This window comes from Prunus mume, linkage group LG7 (assembly GCF_029339155.1).
Source record: "Prunus mume cultivar Tortuosa linkage group LG7, ASM2933915v1, whole genome shotgun sequence".
Classification (NCBI taxonomy): domain Eukaryota; kingdom Viridiplantae; phylum Streptophyta; class Magnoliopsida; order Rosales; family Rosaceae; genus Prunus; species Prunus mume.
The window spans coordinates 16,872,308-16,898,015 of record NC_142704.1 but is presented as its reverse complement, the minus strand read 5'-3'; the positions used below and the strand labels follow the sequence as shown (position 1 = coordinate 16,898,015).

The window sequence follows — 25,708 nt, the reverse complement described above, 5'->3', positions numbered from 1 at the left end:
TTTATTTGGTTTTTAGATCATTATTTATGTTGTCATAAGAGTCACATTTGCTAATTAGTTTGAAAATTTAATCTAAACTCAAATCCTTTCAGGTGCAAAAGCAACGAGGAATTTTTTTCCAAGATGTACTCATCTACAAAACGAAAGTGAAACTTTAAGTTAACAACCAACGTAATTCTTTTTTTTTTTTTTTTTTTTTACAAAGACCATTTTTTCTTGTACACAAGCCAGTGAATCGGCTTTTTGGCTCATCGCTCTTTCCTTAACAAGAATATTATCGTTTTTTTCTCATTATGACAAAGTAAAATTACAATGAGAAGCTGCGACGGAATCCCAAGTTCCGAATATCGTACAACAATTTAGAGGAGATAAGAATTCACAATAAACTAAGTAATGATTTTTCAGGGTTTACTTAGGGTGTAAAGAACCTCATGGAATCTTCCATGGCAGAAAAATTTGGTACAATGAGTGAGCAGCCGAAGACCTACAGACTTTAACACAACACATTCCTCCCATTCTTTAACCACTCAAACTATAAGCAGGTCTTGACCATTTTCCATGCTAATTTGTCCCCCCTTTACATCCCGTCTTTGAATTCCTTTTTTCTTCCCATGAACAACATTTTTTAGTTGATAATGAGACAACAGCCTCTGAATTCTGTGTTGCAAAATTGAAGTTAAAAGCTGCTCAAGTCTTGGGTTGAACAGGTTTTCCTTGTGTATAACCAAACAGAACATGTATGGCTTTTAGAAACAAAAACCTATTGGGATCTCTGCTGTCGAGTATACTCCCACAGAGCAATGGCGCCGCTGACATGAACGTTAAGAGATCTAACAACTCCCAACTGTGGAATCTCAAGGCAAGCATCCAGAACATGTATGATATCCACCGGTATACCTTCCTTTTCACGCCCAAGGACCAGTACCTGTCCAATGGATGCAAATGAGTAACGCAACAATGTCTCATGATGGAAAGAAAACACCTTTTACAAATTCCATTGAATAAATAGCTGCCACAACCCTCGATATTAGAATGCAACTGAGAAGAAGAAAAGGATAACAATAGAAAGAACAAATTGCTTTTGGGAAATTATATTCACTATGGTTACTTGTAATATCCAATTATATACACTATGGTTCCTTGTAATATCCAAAATGCTGCAACTAGGTTCTCTACAAAAAAAATTTCAGGTTAAAGGTATACAAGCACCACAATGATATGTATATACACAGAAGAAGAAAAAAAAGATTATATATATCATGCATTGCAATATGGTGAACTGGACTTTCCCAAATGCAATGCAATGACAGTCAGCAAATTAAAATGAAGGACTGGGTTCACAGAGTAACACACCGTCTTTTTAGGAAAGATATGCTGGTCCAGAGGTATGCTATTTGCAGTTTGCTCTAGTCCCAAAATTGAGAAGCCTTCTCGTTTCTTTCTCTGAAGGAAAACCTTCAAACTATCCACTGGGACTTCGATCATAGGAACCCACTTTTCTGCGGTCACACTGGGGAAAAAATTTGAGGAATTAATTAACTAAGACATTCATTTGTAATATAGAACACAAAAGTTTCATTGGGTAAACTAATAACCAAAATATACCACATTGTATCAGATGAGAGGGAGATCAGTTTGTGTCTCATAACAAAAATAGTAGACAAACAGAACCTAATTGGCAAGATATACATTTATATAATATATATATTAGATAGTGGATAATTCTTAAATGCGGATCTAGAAGGTTCCAATTATTGGACATCTCTATATGAGCCCCACATCTCAAGATTGGTCAGCGACCATAATCTTACTTAAAAATAAACCAAAGTTTCAAGAAATATCTAGTTTATTGCCCACAAGAAATCCATATGTTGTGCCACCAAGTGGACTACCAGAGTGGAAAATTTTGTTTTGCAAAGTAATGTGGGGCACAGTACAGATGTACCACCATTGGGAAGCTCCAGGTTAGGAGGAGATCTTTAGTGAACAATTAACATTATTTTGGAAATTTTGGGGGGTTCCTGATGAAGGATCATGCTCCACATCTCAGGTGCTACTAAACCCTGAGTTTACCAAACATAACATTTTTCAGTTTAAAGTACCAGACTAGATTTCAAGCCATTTTAAACTCCAGAGATCACCAAAACACAAAAAAACAAAAACACACAGACTCCGTAAGTGTATAGGTATATATATAATGTAAGTTACAAATGGATGGTACTGAACTATCAACAAACCTGATGAGTTGGAACTGTTTGTCATGTACTATGTTAGCATCTGCAACGACCAAACTTGATGCCTTGAATACCTGGCAAGAACATTGATGTATGAGAAACTGGTCTGAAAAACTCTACACATAATACAACGAGCAGAAGAGTGGGAAAAATGGCCTTTTTAGTCCCCATCACACACCTCACAAGTTCGTGCCAGGCCAGCAAGGTTAGGTATGCGATCAAGCAGAGATGCTACAAGGATAAGATGCTGTCTGCTTGCTCTCTCTCCCTCCACTGCCAGACTTCTAGACTGCAGCACCTGAGCAAGAAGCTTATCGTCCTTCTCGATTTCTGTTGTATTGCACATGAGATTACATTAATTTAAATTTTTTCTAGCGAAGCCTTTTAAGATGGACAGTGCTATGGAACCCAATATCTGTAGAGTTTCCCAACCTATGTGCCATCTTCACATTGGGTTCTATAGCATTGTCCCTTTCTTAGTATAATTATGTGATGTGGTTATAACATGTGCCATGTGGATCGGGAGAAAAAATTGAGATAAGTAGGCATTTTCCATTGAAATTTTGACTTTTCACAAAACAATTAGCACCTTATAAGCTATCCGTCCAAGTTTGTACATACCCACGAGTTGTTTGTAAGTTTCCTGGTCGCCCAAGAAGGAATTAACAGCCTTGTCTTGCTTCTCATGTTTAGAGAGGGTAATCTTTTTTTGAAAATCCAGTGAAATATCTTTAGGCAGCTGGGGATGCAATTTTCCTTCATTAGCATTAGACAGTATTTTTGTACAGTTTTCATCTTCATCGGATCTTAGGCTTTCATTCTTAATAGTCACGGCATCTTTTGCCATTGAACTCCGAAGTTCTTCTCTGGCATCCTGCAATACTGGAATCTGAGTTACCCAACATAGAAGAAAACTTCACGAGATAATGAAAATATACTTACATTTAAAAAGTTGAGCACTTGCTCCATAAAGGACATTGGTACACATTCAAATTCGAGTTCCTTTAATACAACAAAAGAAAATTAGATTCAGATACCCCTCAAGCAGAAACAAATACTGACTAGCAAACATAACGATTATACACACAGCTTGAACTGACAATAACTGTGAGGAGACAGCTTGTGTTGTTTTCTACATGAAAATGAAAGCGTCTTATTCTATATGGAAAGAAGATATGCTTTCCCTTCTTACTTCATATTTTGAGTCGATATCTCATATTTGATTATGCTTTAGATTCGTGTTTCTCTCCCTAGAAGGTTTCACTGTTACTTATTACTTATTACTTATTCAATTGAAAAATACTTTTAAAAGAGGAAAAGATAGAAATGCAAAAGTAAAGGGAAGTTGATAAGAACTGCTATGCTAAAAGTATTACTTGATGCCAAACATATTATAACTTAACTATCACCAACCAAAGACCCACCTCAACCCGGTTAACAAAAATCCCCGCAGGAGTGGCAGAGCTATTCGGACTGTAGGCATCAAGATATCCTCCCATTGATGCTCGTAAGCTGAAATGAAAACAGATCAAATTAATGTCAGATCTCACTATAATCATGTGTGTAAGAGGCACGAACAAAAGTCTGTTTATTTAAGCTATGCTTGATTGCAAGCAAAACACGTACATTTTGTACACATGTTTTGCATTGAAGTTGATTGACTACCTTCTCTACTATTTTAGTTGGTAAGTGTGTACGTGGCATGCAAATAAAAATAGCTGTTGAAATATGATTTAAGTTCATAGAGGAATGGGACAAGGATTGGGTATTGAATTTACATATTTCATTACATTTGCATTTTAAAAAATTATTTCTTAGAAAACAGTTTGTCTTTTAATGACCAATCAAAGTTACACTCAAACAGCATTGCTGGCTTTTACTGACCAAAACAAAAAAAGAAAAAACAGATAAAAACTTTAAACAGGATTATTCTTCCAATTTAATGAAGTAATATGAAAAGATCTAAATATCATATTTGGAATAATTGACGTTTTGAATTCTTGTAATGGTAAATTTGTGAAGAAAAGTGAAGGTGCTCTTGGGAAGGCTGCCCCTTTAGGCTTCCTGTGGTATGTTCGGAGGGAAAGACACGTACTTTTGAAGGTATGGACAATTCTGTTATGGAGATCAAGGCATCATTTTTTAGGTTTTTGCTTGCATGGATGCATAGTTCTTCAGCTTTTCTTTCACCTTTTTTCTGGATTTTATAGATTATTTCTCTTCATGATTAGCATTGTATATTTTTTGTATAACTGGAATTTTCTGTTCTCTTTTTAACAAATTACTATTATCAACAAAAAACAATCTCGCACCAAATTCAATGTCATTATACCCCGAAAACAAGTATTGGACCCACAAACTCCCCATGAGTATCCCAGATTTATAATCAATTAACAAGTTATGTTTTGAGTAAGCACACTTGGACCAATAGTTTATTTGAAATTTTTGTAATGGCAAGGAAACAAAACTTAACAATGTTTATTTGATACCCTATTTTCAACACGTTTAATCATTCCAAACATTACCCCTAACATATAACGTAGGCACATAACAGCAGCCACTGCCGCCACTGCCAGATTAATTGATGAAATTGCACATCAGACATAACTACAGACTAGTATCAATTATTGAGAAAAGCTAGCTTAGGAGATAGATGTTTCAACTTTTTACTAGATAAAATATTTGGAATAGATTATTTGTATTGCCTGTTTTATCACAAAGAAATAATAAGAAAGAAGGTGAAGTACACTTTAGTGCGGAAAATCATGTTGAGATATCATACCGCATACAATCAGAGTTCTTTTCCAGGTAGGATTTCAAATCTTCAAAGCACCTCTTCTCTAAAGTCATAGTTTCAGAGGCTTTAGAGTCTAATGGAGGAAATTTTTTGCAAAGAACTTGGTAAACCAGTAACTGCAAAGTGAATCAACTCACAATAAATGAAAAGGCATTACACACAGAATAGAAAGAATACAAAGGATTAAGTATTCATCAACTTTGAATCAGCCAACCTGGGCAAAACCACGCAAGCTGTGGTGATGTGAGGTTAAAAGTGGAACTATGGGAGGAAGTAATTCATTCAAATGCTTGTATTGAACAGCTTGAGATGCATGGAGTATGACATTGGCTGCTATAAATACATAAGAAGAGAGCGCCTGCATTTAATGTCTAATAATTAGTAGAATAGATGTCTACCAAACATCAAAGGATATTACCCTAAGGGGAGAGTATATGTAAAAAGTAGAATTCACAAAATAAAGCTATAAACTTGCTAATAGAACCAATGTCATGTCAATGGAAATGTAATGTTCTATCCATATGTACCCAAATGCAAGGAATTAAAGAAAAGTTAACTCTTCTTAGTAAGAATTGGATACGTGCACTTACAACGACCAAGTGGAATGAGAGCCCATGAGCTATGAATTTCTGCTCAATTTATGAGTTTATGATATTTCTGTTCTTTATTTTCAGTCTAGATGTCTTTTGTCCTAGCTTACAGCAAATATTCTATAATTTTCAACAACTTGAATCTGCATAAAAGGGAGATTCTAAATTATGTCTACAAGAAACATTATGTGTATGTGGTCGACAGGCAACTGCAATCCCAAGAAGCTCTTCAGTAGGTATCATGAAAAATGTAGTTCTTAAGAAATAGTGTTCCCTTATAATATATCTCCTGCTCCTAAAATGTTAAGATTCCAAGCGGTACTAAAGGTAGAACTTTTCAATCATTAAGAACATCAGAAAACCGCAAGAAAAAAAAATTGAGACGAAAGGTCATAAACTCATAACGACTCCAAAAGAATATATACCTGAGGCCGCATCTCATAATTTCTTAACACAGGAACTAGTTGCTCCCCAACCTGCAATCCAGCAATAATGTAGGAATTAATAAGTGTGGTTCTTCGATTTTTCAAATCCCAAAAGCTTGCTCAAAAACTTATGGAAGACAAAAATCAAGAATCCCAACAGGCTTGAAAGACCTCATCCTTGAGTTAAGGTCCTGGATCCTAACTCCACAAACATAGTACTCACGCTTAACATTATCAATTCATGACTTCCAGGCTGCATTTTGGACAACACCATTCAAAAGAAAAGCCAATCCAAGTCTAACCACATGATTAACCAGTTAATTAACTACCTGCTTATCACAAACCCAAGCCTGGTTACTTTGGACTGTTTACTTTTCAGTAAACTGTGACTTTTTCAGCAAATTAGTTACAAACGTACACATTCCATTTTTCTCATTCCAGCTGTACACCACCCAACTATACAGTGTGGGTGTGAAATCTGAACTGCCCAACATATGCCAAAATACATCATTGTCAAAACCTTGGCATATGTTAACCTAGGTTTTCATTTCATTGTCATCATCAGAAAAGCAATCTTTAACCAAGCATTAATACCAGACATGGAGAAAAAGAGTAGGAAACTGAAAGCAAAAACTCAAGATAACTTGGCGACCACAAACAAAGAAAAAAGGTCAAGACAAATTTTAAGTTTATTCTCATATTCCAATATCAACAGGCACAACTAAGGTTCAATTACAATGGGTAGCCTCCATATCTCAGCAATCTTTTTTGTTTTTTTGGTTATAAGGTAAACAAAAATCCCACAAGTACAAGTAACTAATGAAAATAATTAAACCCTACTGTAGCAAATAATTAGCCTAATTATTGTTTTGCTCCTACACCTAAAATAGGTGCACAGACAACCAAGATTCCCATTAACCATATTGTGTTTTACTCTAAACATCAGACCTCCAATATGCGAGCTCCAAGATAGCTAGGAAACACATGTTATGGTATTACCATGATGACAACTGATAAGATACATATGTATACAGTCCCGCTCACCTAAGGACGTAAAAATGAGGTCATGTGAGGTCCTCTTTAATAAAAGCCTTTAAATTAATCTAAGGGCACATATACCTAATAATCTTAACCCTCACTCATGCTCCTCTTTTAATTTAAACAATCTCTTTTAATTTGCAAAAAGAAAAAGAAAAAGAAAAAGGAATACAAGTTCAATGCTTTTGTCTTCCTTCCTCCCCACCAATCTTCTCCTCATCATCCTCTTCTCTCTCGCTCTTTAGGGTTTAACCCTCTTTTTCAGTCTCGTTGAACCAAGCTTTTCAAAGGCAACTTCTTCCTGAGTCTGTTGATTAATTTGATTTCAAATTTGTTCTCTGAATTTTTTTATTCTTCAGAAAATTGGTATTAGTCATCAGAAAACAATTTGGATGTTCTTTCTTTGATTGTGTAGCTTTCTAATGTAAAAAATTTGGATGCATACGGGTGTGCCCCCCTTAGTGTTTAAGAATCAGGAATTAAATTCAAGATGAATGAAGGGCATACCCTTGTGGTTCCACCATATTCGTTAAGAACCACAGCTATATGAATCTTTCAGATGCGAAACTCAAAGATGGATTCAATCGAAATCAACCCATTGGATATTCAAGAGACAAAATTTTCTGAAAAAAAAAAAAATTCAAAGAACCAATTCGAAATCAAGTTAAGCAACAGACCCAGCAAGAAGTTGCCTTTGAAAAGGTTGGTTATGCCTACCTTTGTTCAACGAGACTGAAAAGAGGCTGAGGAGGAGAAGATTGCTGGGAAGGGTTTGTTTGAGTAAAAAGAGGAGCATTAGTGAGGGTTAAGATTATTAACTACATATGCTGTTAGATTAATCTAAGGGCTTTTATTAAAGAGGACCTTACAGGACCTCATGTTTAGGTCCTTAGGTGAGCCGGATATATATATATATATATATATATATATCTAGTAGAAAATATAAAAATAGCATAGAGTCACAAGTGCTAATATTTTATTAAAAACCCAAGGGAAAATATACTGTAATAAAAACCAAGTTGCACAGAAGATATGCCTTAAATGACGAGGAAAAAAAAGGTGTACAAGTCCCCTTCAGAATAGACCAATAAACTTAAGCACCATACCACGTAAAATCGATACAGCAAGAGCATTAGATAAACCATCCTAAGCCGATTGTTAATCCTTTTTCTCTTGCACTGTTATTAACAGTGAACACGAAACTATGACCTGAGCTGAACCAAAAAGTAAGTATTTGCTTAATGCAGAAGCCTTTTTCTCTACAGGCTTGTGCATGTAGCTTGCAAAGTCCACTTTCAGTTACACGCCAATTTATAGAAAACCATTTTGCTATCCGACAAACAACAAGTCACATTGCATGTGGAAATAAACATCCTTAAAGTCCTTGATTAACAAAACTAAACACACATACTCCCCTCCCTCTCCATCACAATTATTATGAAAGTGAAAGAGGTTGTTTTTGCAATGTAAAACCACTAAAGAAAGCCTTACCAATGGTGGGAACTTCAAGTACATATTAATTGCGAATGTTTCCAAGTATTGACGAACTGCAGGTAAGTTGTTCCTCTGCATTAAATTTACAAGTAATTAATTTAAAAATAACAGATGTGTACCATCATAACTGTACAATTATACAAACAAGCAATAAAAGTGAACACTATCACAGAGGAAACCCTCTCCACTTGAGGGAACAACCATTACAAAAAAGATTATAATGTTGCAGCCCCTATCACAGAGCAATGATATGAGACAACATTTACTTACATAAAGGGATATGTGCAAACAGTGTGCAACTTCCAAAACTATATCTTGACAGACGAAACGTGACAAAATACATATCATTTGCCACGCACGTACCTTACGCCTGTGGATCTGTTAAGATACACAAAAATAAAGAAAAAGAATAAGGAAACATAACAACAGAGAGGTTATAATAAACACCATCCAACCATCCATAATCTATATTCTTATTGAATAAGCACAATGTTGACATGTCTAAGTATTCATTCAAGCATCTTCTATAGCAGGTTTAGAAGATTTTACACAAAACAAACAGTTGCAGATTGTGTTCACATTATTATTTTCTCAATGACATTTTTCACTATCATTCGCAGAAATCCCATTCTAAATCTATATTCAACTTAAAACAATTGCCCTGGCTCAGTAGTTTCAGCTGAGGTCCCTATTGTCAACAATTTAAAGGGAAAGGATACTCACTGCACTGTACTTCTTATACAGCTCCTTTGCAAGATCCTTGTCGTTTACCTACATTGGCAAATGATCAACATCAGCACACCATTTTTACAATCTTTAGCCATTCTGTTAAACAAAAGTACTATGCACCTAAACCTTTTTATGGAGAATGCACTGCATGTAATGTAACTGGAAGTCTGAAACAATTAAAATCATACCAGCTAGCAATAAGGACATGATTGACTGAATGATATATTTAATCATAGGAGTTGAGAGAGAGAGAGAGAGGATTCCAGTGTCAAATCATTTTATGTGGAAATTGTGTGGGTCCAGCAACTCAAGATCCTAATGAATATGTAGACCTTATTTGGGAATTAAAGTTCACGAAAACCATACCTAACCGCAACCCTTACAGGCGAAACCAAATAGTAGGCAAGCTTAAATAATCAAATTAACAAACTGTGACAGCAAAAGTGTAACAGAGTGGAGCAAGCAATTAAATTTTTTGGGAAGATAAGAGTCCAACTATGCTGGCAGGTCAACCTGCTGTATCTTTTAGGACACAGGAAAGGATGAGCAGCGAAATAGAAAACACATGATAAGCAATGAACGCATCCATAAGGTATTTAAGACAAAAAAAAAAAAAATTTGCAGATGCCTTTACAGGTATAAACAAAACTGAAGGCTGCAACTGCAAGAAAATATTATTGCATTAGCATAAGTTTGGAAAGAAAGTTCTATTAAACACAAAATACACAGGAAAGCTATAAATTAGAAGACATGGAAAACATATTAACAAAATGAATACCGCAGAATCTAGAAGCTCAAGCAAAAATATTTTTCCAGATTCCAAAGCTGCATGGCAATCTTCATTTTCATTTGGTGATCCCACCAAATCGGACAAGTCTGCTAGCTTGGAAAACAGAACAGCAACAGAGGCACGTGCATACAATTCTGTGTTGATAAATTCCTGAGAATAGATTCCAGAAAATATTTAGACTACAAACTTCAAAACTCCCTAAAAGGTAACCTGAAGAGATTAAAAATGCCGGAAATCAATATGAATCCGAATAAGGTCTCTCTATGTTGTGATTAAAAAAATAATAATGAAGTTCAAATAAGGTCCAAGCAAATAGAACAATGCTCATGCAGACTTGTTATATTTGTATATGATTTCCTTCAAAGGTCCAGGTCATCAACATGACCCAGTTAAAAAAGAATATTAAAACAAACTACCTACGACAAGCAAGTTGCTTCTAAATGGAAAGCCGACTTATATTGAAGTTTCCTAGTTATGTGAAGCTAAAAATTCTATGACAACCAAAACTAGCTTCTACTATTGAAAATGCCCCAAAGCTATGTATGAATATCAACGGAGTTATTCCCTTGTCAAAGGTAGATGATACGTGTTCATTGCCACAATATATTACCAATATTAAATTCAATTACTATGTAGCCTACTTTGGTCAGCTCAGTATCAGGGCCTTTTGCCAATAAAGAAACTTCAGTCCTTGTGTCATGATTGTCAGCTAATTCACCTCCAAAGTCCTCATCGAATGCAACTGGGCAAAAATAATCATGTTACAAATTATATTCTATGACAATGGAAAACAATATAAATATCAACACACCTTAATCATATGAGATGTGTAACGTTTTTTTTGACAAAGAGAAGTTTATATGAGGTGTAACTCACCAGAACCATGTAGTGACAGCAGCTTCAGCTCCTTCACATAGTACTTTATAATCCTAGGATACGATAGACACAGCCCTGTTAAGTGTAATGCAGAAAGACGAATTGTACGGGGACTTTTTGTGCCTTCCTCAAGAATTTTCTCAACAAACTGTCAGAAAAAAATATGTTAAAAGATGATGCTCTTATGACCAAAAAAATAAATGACGCTCAAAACATTATACTTATCAAGACAGGATCAATAACCTTATACTCGTACACTCGTAATCAACAGAAACAATACAAGTGTACCTCAACATGCGCACACAGGATACATAAATATACAGCCATCATAGGGGAATTTTCTCTTGCCAAACTGTAAATCCGGACCAGATTCACAATTTGGCAAGAGTACAATTTCATGTGTAGGGTCATGTTCAAGGGACACAGTTTTTGACACAGTTTTAGAAACATTCTTAAACCATATACATTTTATCATCTAAGAGTTAAAAATGCATTTGACGCAAAACATAAATTTTCTTTATTATTTTATTTGGAACAATAGACAAACTGTACAAGACGTGTTTAGTTCCTTCACTTAGCCCTCTTCTCTCTCTCATACTATTTTCTTCCTACCTGTAACCTTCTCAGTTTCTTCACTTTCTTCCTCACCGAAACTCATTAGATGTGGCTATCAAATCTCATTGATCAACATTATGTACAGACCAATCAAAACAGAAGATTTCAAATTTCACTTCAATTCTCCCTCTATCTTCTCTGTCTTCCCATGGTTCTTAATTAATTGATTTTTCTTCGTTTTCTCATTTGTGGTCTGGTTTCACAGTCATTTGGACAAGTGTAATTTAGGGATACTTGTTCTGGACTAAGATGTAAAAGAAAGGAAGCATTTGTTTCTGGAAAAGAGAAGAAAGGAATTAAAGAATGGGTTTCTAAAGAATTAAGTATAATTTGATAAGGAATGTCATACAGTTTCTAGAAAGGGAAAAAAAATGGGTTTCTAAAATTTGAAAGTTTCCATATCTGCAAAGCTTAAGTTTGATGTCAGATTTAAAGGAAATTACAAGAGATTTCAATTTGATAAGAAATATCAGAGAGGGGACATATGGTTAGCAAGCACATAATTGAATTCGGAGGTGGCCGGAAGGGCTTAGACCAAAGCGAGAAAGACTGAGACAGACACACAGAGAGATGCCGGTGTGTGGGTGTCTTTTCTTGCCACCTGCACATTTTCTTTTCATTTTAAAGTTCCCCCAGTGCACTCTCCAACTCTTCATTTAAAAAATCAGATCATCCTACTAGTCAGCACAGGTTCCTGATATTGATTCTTATCTATAGTAGATAAAGAAGATGCCAGATTTTTAACAGGGAGGAAGGTGAAAGAAAAACATGGTGAGAGACAGGGAGAGAGAAAGGATTAACTACAAAGCAGAAGGTGACTGCACAAATTATCTGAAGAAAATTAAACACGCCTCAGGCAGTGTGTTTAATGTTACCAATAGAATAATAATAAAGAAATTTTTGTTTTGTGTCAGATGCACTTTCAACCTTCAGATGATAAAACATCTAAGGGCTAAAAAAGCTGTGTGAAAAAGCTGTGCGAGATTCATTTTCAACCCTATCGATATATTATTTGGGATTAAAAGTTAAGTTTTAGCTTAACCCACTTATTTAAACACCTCATTAGAGAATGGTTCATATATGTAAACACGTACATAAATATCTAACTAACAATATATGTACACAGTTGGATAGATAGATAGATAGATATTTTATTTATATATATATATATATAGAGAGAGAGAGAGAGAGAGAGAGAGAGAGAGAGAGAGAGCACACACCCACTTCAGAGGCCCAGGTGCACCGTCAGTTATATGCATGCTCTCATCACTAAATAGGGATGAATGCAGAACAGAAGACAAAAGGGCTGCAATAGGTGCAACCTTCCGCTTGTTGCAACTGACGTGCAATATCCAAGAAGACTGAACCAACTGCCACATCATCTGAATTAACCAAGAGCCAAATGAAAGTTTAGCTATTTCACTTCAACAAAACATAATCTAAAGAAAATGCTATAAAATGGTAGTGGTGACTTATACACATTCCATTACTTCATAATCCCTTAAGAGGATCATTTTTGCCTTGGAGAGAGATAATGGGTATTTCAACACAAAGAAGGCAAGACTACAGACAAACAATAAAACCATCCTCAGTCCTCCAGGGATTCGTTCTACCATTTGACACCAATGGAACAAAAATATCAACCTCACACAAGGATTAGCTTATGCCCTAGGCTTGGAAGCTTATCTTCGTCCCCAGGTTAATAGAACTAAATTAACGGGTCAAATCTCAATCTAAGATTCCCCCAGTAACCCCATCAAGAATTCCCTTCACAATGACGTTTACACTGAATTAAGTACCACCAAAGTTACAAGGATATTAAATGACTGGAGCATACATGCAATTATAACACTCCAAGAGATACAGCAGGCATGAAGTAATTTTTATGCAATTCTTTTCTCCTATTGGTGTAACTTTCAAAGCCCAAGTAGTTTTCCAAAATCAGTTGAAAACTAAAAAGCAACAGACAAAAACAAATTTAGACATTGAGTGTTATAATTTTTAACACCATAAACCCCAGTATTATCCTTAACGAAACTTAGTACACAGTCCCAGCAAATATAAAAAAAGTTTAGACAAACCTAGCCCAAATCCTCCTTCCTCTCCCACCACCACTGCCTAACTGCTCTCTCTCTCTCTCTCTCTCTCTCTGGGAAATGAGAAAGAGAATGAGAAAGTGGAGAAGAGAGGAGAGAGAGAGAAAGAGGGAGAGGTTCGCGGTGGTGGTGGAGTTTCCGGCAGTGGAGGGGCTGCTGGGATTCTATGTTCTTTTTTGTTTTCTTGTAAGTTTTAAAATAAAAATAAAAATTAAAGGGTAAATTCGGATGTTTCATGATAAAAGAAGCTAGCTGGGTGTTCTTAGACATATGTCTAAACAGAAACACTCTAAACATTTCTTCTCCCTCAGAAAATCCCATCCAAATTAATGAGCTCTCTCATAAGCCATGATATGGCCTACAAAAGTTTTATACACAATATGTAAAAGGATCAGCACCTAAATTAGGGTGCCAAAAAGGGAAAGTGGTTCGCAATGGGACTGGAAAGTATTACTAGTTAAATGGTAATTGACGAGTGAAATTCCACAGAAATATATCCAGGCTGTCATTCAGCTGGCATCACAACCACATGCTACCCTACCATGACAGAGAGCATCCACAAGCACAATTCTAAGAGTTTGGAAATGAACCTGGGCATCCACCCCATCACATAAGGAGACAAGTAAACCAGACTTTCCCTCGGCAAATAGGCCCAAAACTAATCGGACTGATCTGAGCATTGGTAAAACAGAACCTTCCCCAGCATTCTCAAGGCTGCAAATTTATACAGAAGAAAGGTGGTGGGTCAAAAAGGAATACATGAAATCTCCATCAGCAATAGCCATTATTATTACAACAAAACCACATTCAGACAGCACGCAAGAGAGTATCTAAAGTATATTTCTCCAGTATTCAGAGAAGCGATGCAAAGAGAGATCTTTCTTTTCCTTTAATTTTACTACTACAAAACAACATTTAGACACCAGGCAACAGCAAGTGTTTGGGCATACTTATGGGCTACTCTTTCTCCAGCCTTTAGGGATCTTTCTTTTTTTGTAAATTTATTAGATTAGGGAGCAGTGGTTGGATAGAGTTGTATTACATTGTAGGAGGTTGTGTTTGCTTTTGTTATGATGGCTGTATTATTTCGTTGGTGGACCTCACTCTGGTTCACTCAGTTTTGTATTGCAGATTTTAGCTGTTTAATGAAATTTGTTCCCTATATATATATATATATATATATATATATATATATATATATATATATAAAATGAGAAAAGTGATTCAAAGAGATCTTGAGCTATCCACCTGTTCTAGAATAATATATTGCCTCATTGCATTAATATAAACACTAATTATTAATAAAATAAATCAAACGATTTATGCACAAACTGCTGAATTTGTTTGTACAAGACAGATGCTAGATAACAGCCCTCTTCCCAACCACCAAAAGAAAACCCAACAAAAATTAGATATCTAATGGGAAGAAATCATAACGAAAGCGGTACCATTGAACTCTTCTCATTTCGTACCTCTCAAGAAGATCAGTAAAAATCCATCTGAGAGCAGCACCCGAGAAGAAAAAGCTATTGTCCTCCAGATGAAGCCCATTTTTAAAAGCATAGCTAGGAATTGAAAGTAGGGATTCTAGGCACATCCACTGCATCAGTCACAGCAAACCAGTTAAAATCTTGTAATGAGTTAAATATCCATAGACAGAATAAATTCACCTTTACACAAATGACAAGTACCAGCACTGAAATGCAAGAGAAAATTAGGAATGATGGAAAATAATATTTGATGTATTAGAAGTTTAGAGCAGAGACATAAATAATAAAAGACTCAGCGACTTATTAGAAAATAACAAGGCCACATTTGGCTGTATTATTTACGAAATTTCAATGTTCCATATGGTATGAAATGCACTAATAAGACTAAAATCTTATTAAAATCTTTGACAACATGTAGCTAGGAAATTAAGATTCCTCACCTTCCAATTCATTAAAACTGCACGTCGAGTCCGTACAAATACTCCAACTGCAAGGAGATTATTTATGTTCTGAAGAAAAGAAAGAACCAAGGAATCTAACAGAGGTTTTCCAACTGATGATAACAAGAAGCTGTCATATTTCTTGACCAGATCCAAAGCTTGAGGAGAAAAAACAGATGCTAGTGCTGTGAGAGCAGGAGCTAATGCTTCATATGCTGCAAGACATATTTCAGCTCCAGTCTGCTTTGGAGCATACAGATAAGCCACTAAAATTAGCTCATGAAAAACTGAAAGTCTTTAAAACTGATTCTTCATATAACACAATCTACAACATACCTCTGAATTGCAAGCTGGAGAGGAAACAGTTTTCCAATAGAATTCCCACATAAAATTAAAAGCAAGGTCAAGTGATACGTGGCTTTTAAATTGTGCACACCATGATGAGATAGTTGCAAGAGCCTTGATGGACATTATCTATTTATAAACAGAAGGAAGACAGGAAAAGAAAAATCAGCAACAATAAGATGTGCTTCGGTAAAACCACTATCATTAATGAGAAGGAAACTTAATGTTTTGTGAAAGATCACAAGATAAAAATGCACATATTCAAAACAATGCGTGAATGCTTTGGTGAACGGGAAAAACAAAGTAATAAATATTTCTTCGATATTATAATCTAAAATATGAAACTCCCATGAAGGGTTAATTAATCACCAAAAAAGATGCAAGAGCAGAAACAAAAGCATGAAAAATGGAATACACAGGAATAATTACTACAAAAAGATGCATCAGAAGGTGCATGAACAACAAAACATTGTTGACTAAGGTAAACTGTAAACACTTGAAGTCACCAGTATTGAGATAAAGATGATAAGCAAGGAGAAAAAGAGGATCATTCTTTTACTCCACCATGCAGGAACCTATAAAAATATTAACTAGTCTAGTCGTACTAACACAGAACTGTACCCACCATTTCGGATGAAGAAGTACACAACAATTAGGCATTTTAAATGAAAATAGAATGCACACAATGTGCCTTTGTTTGCAGATGATCTACTGCATTTCAAATTTTTAAGTAAACCAAAGGTAAGTATTAGGACACAGAATCATACTGCTTGCAACACCGGAGTGGTGGTAGAAGATGATAACCGGCGTTGACTAGGACCTCCAAGTTTTCCTCTCACAGAACCAGGAAGGATCGCATCTGTCATCTTAGTGGTATCAGTATATGAGAATATGGAACAAGACAAGTTCGCAAAAGAGACCAACTCTTCCTGCAAGCAAGACAAACAGAAGACAGTGACAAGTTAAAGGGGAAGCACGTTATAGAGGGAAAAAAATTATAAGCTTGGTGCAATTTGGTCTCCATACCATTATAAAAATAAAAACGTTGGCAAACTTTTGACATAAATTAAGAGCATCTGCATGACCAAACTGATCGATTGATTCAAGCACATGAAATTCTGATTTGCCTCTAACTTTAGAACCATACTCAGCAACTCTTTCTTGCATCATCTGGAGCTCCAGAACCAAGCTCAAGGTGAGGATGAGAAACTTCACAGTTATTTGGTCCAACTTATTGTTTTCTTGGCAGAGCTCGTGACCATGATTTTGAATAAACTGAATGCATCAGAAAAAACATAAAGTCAAAACCTCATCCTGGGAAAAATCATAAAAGAGTACTTCCACAGCAATACCGGACAGTAGGATAAATGTACCAAATTTGGTTTGTCAAAATATACTGACCAAAACTGGAAGACAAAGGATGAACATACAGCAAATCACAATTTGAACACAGAAAAAGTCCTACCATCAGTATAGGTATCAATTGATATTCCTCCTTGCATGCAAGAAAAAGCACTCTTGCCCACCGCTTTGCTTCAAATTCCCATGCATCCAAGTCTTCATCATCAAAAGTGATTGAATCATCAACCATGTGACGACTTGTAAACCAATTGGGGAAGTCATGAATACTCTTAAGAAGCTTCATTTCAGTACTGAAGCAGTTGGCACTACAATGCTTCTTCCCACACCCCATAAGCCATTCTTGTAGTTTCACTCTTAAGGAACCTAGAAATTGGGAGAGAGAGAGAGAGAGAGAGAGAGAGAGAGAGAGAGAGAGAGTGAGAGTGTAAACATCTCGCAAGATTGCATACATCAAGTCTCAATATCCATTGATGGTAACTTTATGACTACTCGCACTTTCTTTTTTTTAATTAATTAATGTGGCAAAGTTTATGGATCAGTATCACATATTCAGTAGCAAAAAAATATATATTAAGGACCACACGGATCTTGAATGCATGCCAGTATATATGTCTTCATGTACTCATCTATGATGTATGAATATAATATATGTACAGGGTAATGTTCTCTTACTAGACTTATCGTGCTGGAAAAATGCTTATGTTATCAGACTGAATCTGGACAAGAATCAAATTGATCAATGGTCCAGAACACAGATGTTGCCAGACAGTCTGGAACGAGAACATTGCCATGTATATACATATGTATAATAGGTAAGAATATGGCATGTACTCGCACATACATGTAATTGTGTACATGTCTGACACACATGCATAAAATGCATAAGTAATTTCACTATTTCACAGATAAATAGAAAATAAGCTGGAATAAAAAGTGAGCACGATAAGCATACCACCAAAGCCAGTGAATTCCCATGGAAATGTTGAAATGAAGTGCATAAGTATATCAAGAGGCACATCACATGCACACACCACTGAAGCAGCGGAATCCAGGACTTTTTCACAAACTGGAGCCATGAAGATGTCCGATCAGTTATGCTCTGGCCTTTTAACAAATAACCATTGCAATGCAAATATTCAATATAAAAGACAATATATTATAATCTAACCAGATTAGTGATTAGAGACCTCGAAGACGATAATTAGGATTGAAATGTTGTTTGCTGCTCTCAATAACAAATCTCAAAGCATCAAGTAAAACAACTTTGTCATTGCGAGGGGAATTTCCCACTTGGATCATGTCAGGAATTGCATCTTCAGACCACTGTGCTTCACTTTCATTATCATCTGCTCGAACTTGACAAGCAGTTGAAGAAATGCATTCAGCAAGGCACACCAATCCAGCTCTACCAAACGATTGCACCTTAGCAGTAGATGCTAAATTGATCAAAAATGCAACGCACATCCTGAAACCATAAGTAACAAAGAGTAAAGCATATACCAACCTCATCAAGCCCAACAGAAATTTCTCAGAGGACAGCAATTGAACTGAGCAAAGACACTGTCGTGCAAGTTTTAAATGTAATAAATGAATGATGCAATTAATTTCCAGCTCCAACAATAATGTGCAAAGTAACTTTTGATTAAAAAAAAAAAGAAAATCTTTTAAAAGGTGAAACCCCAGTACATGGAAAGTATACAAGAGAAAAACCAGAAGAACTGAAGTGTACAACCTAGCAGCTGCAGAATAAAGAAGTCATCCAAACAAGAAAAAAGAAAGGCAGCACAAGACACAACAATAAGGAGAATGTAAATATTCCGAAGCATTTTTGTTCCAATGGATTAAGGACGCTAATTATCACATTCTGACAGTGCCAAGGAAGATCTCGTAATCCACTTGCCTAAAATTTAAAAGAAAAAAAGACAAACAAATGATAAGAGTGCAACACCTAACAAAAGCAGGAACTATTACAACATATGAATCAAATGTAACAAACCAAAACATATAAAAACACGTTCAATCAGGTGTTAAATAATCTGCACACTAGATCTTGTTCTTTAATGTAACCGATGGCAATAGACTAAACTAGCAAATATTAGAAAACTTAGAAACACACAAGAATTATACTGGTTCGGCAGAACTTTTGCCTACGTCCAGTTGTGATTTCTTTAGGTAGAGAAATCACTGCTCCTTTGATTAATAATAGAGATTACAGAACTTTTGCAACCCTAGAACTAATCTCAAAACTCTCGGCTGTCTCTGGCTGTTTTTCCTCCTCTAATATAAGCCCTGCTGCACCCTATTTATAGATATAGAGTTGGCTTACATGTCCCAAGGCTGATTGAATTCCTATTCCTAAGTAAATTAGGAAATTACACTTATCCAAATCCAAATAGACTTCTAGAAATCCAAACCTAAATTGAATAAGGAAAACTGAAATTCTTTCCTAATCCCTCTAGGACAAGAATCGGTATACCTCTAATTTTCCTAAAACAATCCTAAACCTACTAGGACATATTTGACGGGCCAAAATCCTAACATCAGGAGTACCGTACACATGTTTAAAAGTAATATGCCCAAACGAGATCAGCAGAAATCAATTAAAAAGCAACAGAGACTTCCACAGAAAAGGCACTAAATTTCTCATGCAGCATGAAACTTTTTTATTTCTAAAGAAACTTTTTGTTCAAATCTGATGAACAGAATTCCACCACCCCAACTAAATAAAACAGTCGACCAGATGTCCACTTCACTGCAATACAACAAAATCCCACCACTCCAACTGAACAGAACAGAGCACAGCTCTAAAGAAATGAAAAGAGCCATTGTCACAGACCCCAATCCTATCTTGCAGCAGCTCTCCAATCTAACCCTATGAAAAGGAAAGATAAATCCCTAAAAGCAGGTGTCCCGCAGCCTGTGATGACAACCAGAACCGAACTTCCTCCAACACCACCTTCATGTCATCCCCAATATGACCCAGACTCCATCCAAATGACGCAAAATACGGCTACCACAACACAGTTCCACATCACTTTTGCCTTCCTTCCCCCTCAAGGGCCTTCAATTTTTCACAAGAAAATAAATCGCTATCATATATATATATATATATATATATATATATGACTCTCTGACTATGTAGGTATGCATGCATATATTACATCCTAAAGTGAGTACAAACAACCTGCATATCATGTTATTTACTTGCACCACAGTTGAGGAAATATTAGCATATAAAAACTCAATTGTCTATGTAACACTGAAAATTAAACCAGAGAATAAGGCTGACATTACAATGCAATTACCCAAACAAACCTACTTCAGATGTTCAAGTGAACACATTCTAGAAAACTCAAACTAAAATCTAATTAGATTTCATATGAGAAACCTCTTCTTCTGTAGCTCTCTATTATCACTATATTCATTGATGAAAAATCATCAAGCAGATTGTAGCATACCCTGCATTCAAGCAACTTGTATATTGGTGTAGAAACCTAGCTGCGCCTTCAATTGTCATTGAGGAGTATATTCCTTTTACACCTAGAAGTGAAACAACAGAGTAGTAAGTCAACCTAGTGGGATTATAACACTCTTAATCAATATCATTGCTTAAAGGATTATATCAGGAAGAAAACAAAATGAGATAATAATGTATCCACCACCATGACATAGAAGATTAGTAATCGTTGCAAAAATTATGATATTTGAACATAGAAGCATGACCTATAAAATAATGAACCATTACCTTATAAGACTAAGAAGTGACCTATAATATGATACAAAAGGTCAAATATGCTGAGTTAAGTTGTAAATGCAAACTCAAAAAGATAACAAACCAAATTCTTTGTGGTGCACAGGGTCATTTATCCCTTCCATCAATGGACCCAGAACAAAAGATACAGGCACTGATTTTGTATGAGTTCCATAATTCTTCCAATCAATGACCAAAAATGACTGCATGATCAAGCACCTAACTGCATCATACACAAAAAAGGGAATTATGTCTAGATTAATTTGTTTCTACAAATAAACCAGAAAAAGTTATTTAGAGTAAACTAACATTCCTATTAAACTAAAAATGATTAATGGTTGAGCATTCCAGTCACTATTACCTTGAGGATTATCATGACGAAAACCCCGTTCCCACAAAATAGCTAACCAGTTAAAGATTTCGCCTGGGGTTTCAATATGGCTTTGATGAACTGCTCCAGTGACAGTTGTAATATTACGATGTGTGGTAGAGTATTCAAGCAACAGAGATACCTGAAAAACATTAGTTATAAGATGGGGTAATACAAAATGTTGATAAGATTGTAACCTGACTCATTAATGCCAGACCATTATTTTACTTTTCCAAATAAGTAGTAAGTTATACTCATACAGACATTTGATATAGTCTGTTATAACCATATCTCATCTGGATGAAAGTTAGAATAGGTACATGGTGACATGAAGAGCACGATAACCATCTAAACACACCTGGGAATTCCACACTGCTTCAACCAAGTGAGTGCCAAACTCTTCAAGCATTTCATATAGCAGTACAAATGCCTCCCACTTCTGGCTGTTCAGACAAGACCCAACTTGGCTGCATATTTTCCCCACACCCAGTGACTTTGCTTCCTTATCAGCCCACTGTTCCCTCTTTGTCATGCCATGAGGCATTGAATGAATTTCCGGTAATATCATCTCCTCTGAAACAGGGGACGATTGACCTGCTTCATTTATCAGTAGTGCCGTCTTGAACATATGCAATGACTGCTTCCTCACTAAACTCTCCGTATCAACCTGAACAGTGAAACGCAGAAAATAAAAATAATCAAAGATTATTATGATTTTGAACTGCTAGATTAATGAGCTTATCAATGAATTCTAAATAATAATCGAAAAAATTGATAATGCAAGTACCAAGCCTTTTTTAATTTCGTCCCAAAATTCTTTTTGAGCTCTTATATCAAATTCTTCCACTTTATCACTTGTGTCAGCATCTCCGCATTCTTCTGTACAAGAGTATAAAGACAAATACAGGGACAGTACACTATAAGCATCTCTTCTCTCCACAGTTCCAAGAGAAAACAGCAGCCCACAGCACTCCCAAATTTTCTTAAAGAAACTGTTCCTGGAAGACAATCACATACATTCAGCTGAAACGATATATACATACATAAAAGAGTATGCACACATATATATAAAGGAAAATATGTATACGTATAAAAAAAAACCATATATGCTTATACGAAATAATATATCTAGAATGCAGGTGAAATTAGGAAGACAAATAAAGACTAATGCAGTTGGAAGAAATTTTAGCAACTACCTTGAAAGTGTAAGGGTCTGCCCATGTATTGAGATTTCAAAAGAGCAATAAGAAGAAAATGCTTTGAAAATTATTGGGAGGAGAAAGCCAGTAGCACAGGACCGGTGTTCCAAACTTTGTAAAAGCAATCGTTCAGTCAAGCTACAAAGACCCCAAGTCAATTTACCAGCAACATTTTGAGCATCAAAACACCTATGTGGAATCATTGATTCTGACGATGCGGCTGTTTTCATGCTATGAAGGGCAGCATCAAGGATTAAGGTTAGAATGTGGCATGAAATTTGCAGCGAAAGTGACCCAGATTGCGACGGGCTGTGTTTTTCACTCATCTCCAAATGAGTTACACGGTCAATAGATCCCAGCACCCGCTGAAAGATATCTGGTACCTCATTTTGAAGCATACCCATAGAACTAGCGACTACACTTAGAAAATAAGGCACCAGGGTTGCCTCCACAACTACCCAGGTTTTTGTCTCGATCACAACACTAATAAATGATTCTGTAACCTAGTACCAGAATTGCACAAAACCAACACCAGCATGCATAGCAAGCAACAGCTCGTTACAAGACGAAATTTCGTAAGGACAGCAAATTGACAACAAGAAGCTTTAAAAAGTCTACCTGGTTAAGCATTTTGCGGTCAAATATATGCGCTATCTTCATCAATGGAAGATAACTTCTCCAAATAAATGATTGCAAAGCATCATGATTAGAACCTACAGGGAAAATATATTCAACAGTATTGAATAGAATATTTAGCCCGAACACAATACTAATACACTTTGAAATAAACAGTAAAGAGCCTCTCCCACTATATCTTAGCAAGGAGAATGACGACTGAGTGGAAATTAAATTATGATTAAGGGCTGGCAATGAAACCATAAAATAAAAATACAACATCGGGAAACAGAAAGATCAGAGCATTAAGACAACATTCTGGCACCCGCTTGCCTAATCCCCAATGAAAAAGTGCACACTAGGTTTAGTTGCATGCAGTTCAAGAACAAGGGGTCACTTGTGGGTTAGTTGAAATTGAACGTACTACTGGATTGAAAGTAGTTTACTCTTTGCTTGTTAATATACTTAGCCAGTATCAATTAAAACTAGGTTTATGTGTAGTCAGAAATTTTAAGTATAATTTTTTTTTAAAACCTAACTAGAAGAAACACACAGGATGAAGTTTTGTATTTCAAATATCAAACTAGGTCAAGCAAATAAGCACTTCGAAGATCCGTACTAGAATTTATCAGAAGATTATATATATTTCCATTATCACACAACACGTTGGAAACCAATCAGAACATCACTGTACCAAACTCAAATTTAATTGCATCAAAAAACAATAAAATCCATTGGGGTTAGCCTAAGTGGTGAGGAAGGGTAGGGAATGGGTTAGGATTAGGATAGGTCCAAAGATAAACAATAGTGAAAATCCAACTGACATTAAAGCCACCTTTCACAACCATTTGATATAAAACTCCAACCATTGTATAAGAAAAGAAAAACATTTCTGAGATGGAATTAGGGATATGACTTACCGAATTTCTTTAATAGGTGGCAAAGTGCACTAACCAATGATGCCAGATAGTTACAGTGATTGGAATCCAACATCGCATCATGTATCTTAAGATCCTATACAAAAAAAAAAAAACCTGACTAACCATTAGCTCAAATTCAACCACGCTATTTTCAGTAAAATAGCAAGCTGGACAATAAATGAACAACAAAGTTCAAGAAATCATTCATGATTTTCATCTCATGTATTTAAACCAAAAGCCCATCTCAACTAATCCAAATTAATCATTCTAGCAACTCAGTATCGCTCAAATGGCAGACATATCAGCCCATTAAACACAAAACATGCCCAACTTGGCAATTTTCAACAAGAAAGCTGGGTAGGGTATATATTTTATTGGAGTCTTCCAACTTTTTGTGGAATTTACTACGAGTTTTATTTATGAAGTGGAAAGGCTATCATCAGATTACCATTTACAAAAATGTGTGCCAAATCGAGGACTTGAGTTTCCATGAAGTCACCCAACTTGTCTAAATTTCTTATGTGCTTTCTTGGGTATTCGACATTATTTTCTTGACTATTCAAGATAGGAAAACAAAGAGTGCTCTGTATGTACCACAAACATAGTAATGCAGCATTTTTCTTACGAAAAACTCAAGCATTATGTCACTCAACTTACAAATAACCAAAAACCCACCTCAACTAAACCAAATAATCATTCTAGAAACTGGTATTTTTCACAATTCAAATGAACAGCATTCCGTTATAACCCAAAAGAGTGCCTTTATCTAACTCAATTAGCATTTCCTCCACAAGCCAACATAGCAATGCAGCATTTCACAAACTGAGTATTTGATTAAGTAAATTAATCATACCTCAGAGAGCTTGGGAAAAGTATCAAGAAGTGAGTCAAAAAGTGAGGAGGGAGATAAGCCAGAAGAAGACAAAATGCAATCCAAGACGGCTGGAACAGCGGCTTGAGGTACTTGATTGAAGCTAGTGGACAGTGAATTGATAAGAGCGGCCATAGAGCCTGTTTCTCTTGTAGACATTTCCTTCAGAAAGATTGCTCCTCTCTCTCTCTCTGAAAAGTAGTTGGTGAAGATGTACAATTGAAGTGGTTCTGATAAACCCTAGGGTTTAGAATAATTAAACCGGGAAATTTCTACACAGGACTTCAGTTTTTTTTTTTTTTTGGGTTCAATTTTTATGAGCCTTAAGTTACTGGTGGAGAGACGTTAGAACAAGTATTTCCACGTCCTTATTATATTTTCACATCCATTTTATTTTCAAAATTTTAAAAATAAATTTACTCCTTTGTAAAATAATTTTTAAGACACAGGAAAAAACTTCATCTTAATCCACCTATTTTACCATTTGACAAAATTATTTATAAAAAAATAAAAATAAAAAAAGGGCTTAAGGACTCCTCATCCCCAGAGTAATTTCCCTTCTCTTTTTTTTACAAGTTTTTTTTTATTTCTTGGTTTTTCTAGTACTCTGTTTGAGTGACTGCCAAGTGCTCGAATTTTTTGTCATTGATGATTGGTGATT

The 25,708-nt window shown here is 35.7% G+C and overlaps 1 protein-coding gene across 3 annotated transcripts; it reads right to left on the bottom strand.

Annotated features, from left to right (window-relative positions):
* Window positions 1-257: 257 nt before the first annotated feature.
* LOC103342980 (tRNA/rRNA methyltransferase (SpoU) family protein) lies at window positions 258-25,339 on the bottom strand. 3 transcript variants are annotated; one of them, XM_016796912.2, is made up of 35 exons: window positions 25,030-25,339; window positions 24,177-24,270; window positions 23,260-23,354; window positions 22,639-23,144; window positions 22,230-22,440; window positions 21,801-22,109; window positions 21,434-21,584; window positions 21,158-21,295; window positions 20,780-20,861; window positions 18,509-18,786; window positions 18,274-18,387; window positions 17,425-17,684; window positions 16,986-17,234; window positions 16,727-16,888; window positions 15,951-16,088; window positions 15,615-15,854; window positions 15,157-15,284; window positions 14,275-14,398; window positions 12,809-12,970; window positions 10,974-11,121; window positions 10,739-10,839; window positions 10,086-10,247; window positions 9,302-9,349; window positions 8,849-8,956; window positions 8,576-8,650; window positions 6,047-6,097; window positions 5,246-5,389; window positions 5,017-5,147; window positions 3,659-3,746; window positions 3,177-3,236; window positions 2,856-3,108; window positions 2,413-2,564; window positions 2,238-2,308; window positions 1,354-1,510; window positions 258-925 (listed from the first exon to the last, which is right to left on the bottom strand). In XM_016796912.2, the coding sequence occupies exons 1-35, from the start codon at window positions 25,204-25,206 to the stop codon at window positions 761-763; spliced, it is 5,532 nt and encodes a 1,843-aa protein (XP_016652398.2). In that variant the 5' UTR covers window positions 25,207-25,339; the 3' UTR covers window positions 258-760. The 3 variants fall into 3 exon arrangements, with proteins under 3 accessions (XP_016652398.2, XP_088897503.1, XP_088897502.1); XM_089041377.1 differs by having other exon boundaries at window positions 8,942-8,956; XM_089041376.1 differs by having other exon boundaries at window positions 22,230-22,434.
* Between the last annotated feature and the right edge of the window lie 369 nt (window positions 25,340-25,708).

Excerpts from the sequence above, each read along its gene's own strand:
- LOC103342980 (XM_016796912.2), bottom strand. The coding sequence starts at position 25,206 with ATGTCTACAAGAGAAACAGGCTCTATGGCCGCTCTTATCAATTCACTG. Across the intron at positions 10,840-10,973 it reads GCTGTCACTACATGGTTCTG|TTGCATTCGATGAGGACTTT; the intron begins GTGAGTTACACC and ends ATTTTTGCCCAG. Across the intron at positions 8,651-8,848 it reads GTTTGCACATATCCCTTTAT|AGGAACAACTTACCTGCAGT; the intron begins GTAAGTAAATGT and ends AATTTAATGCAG.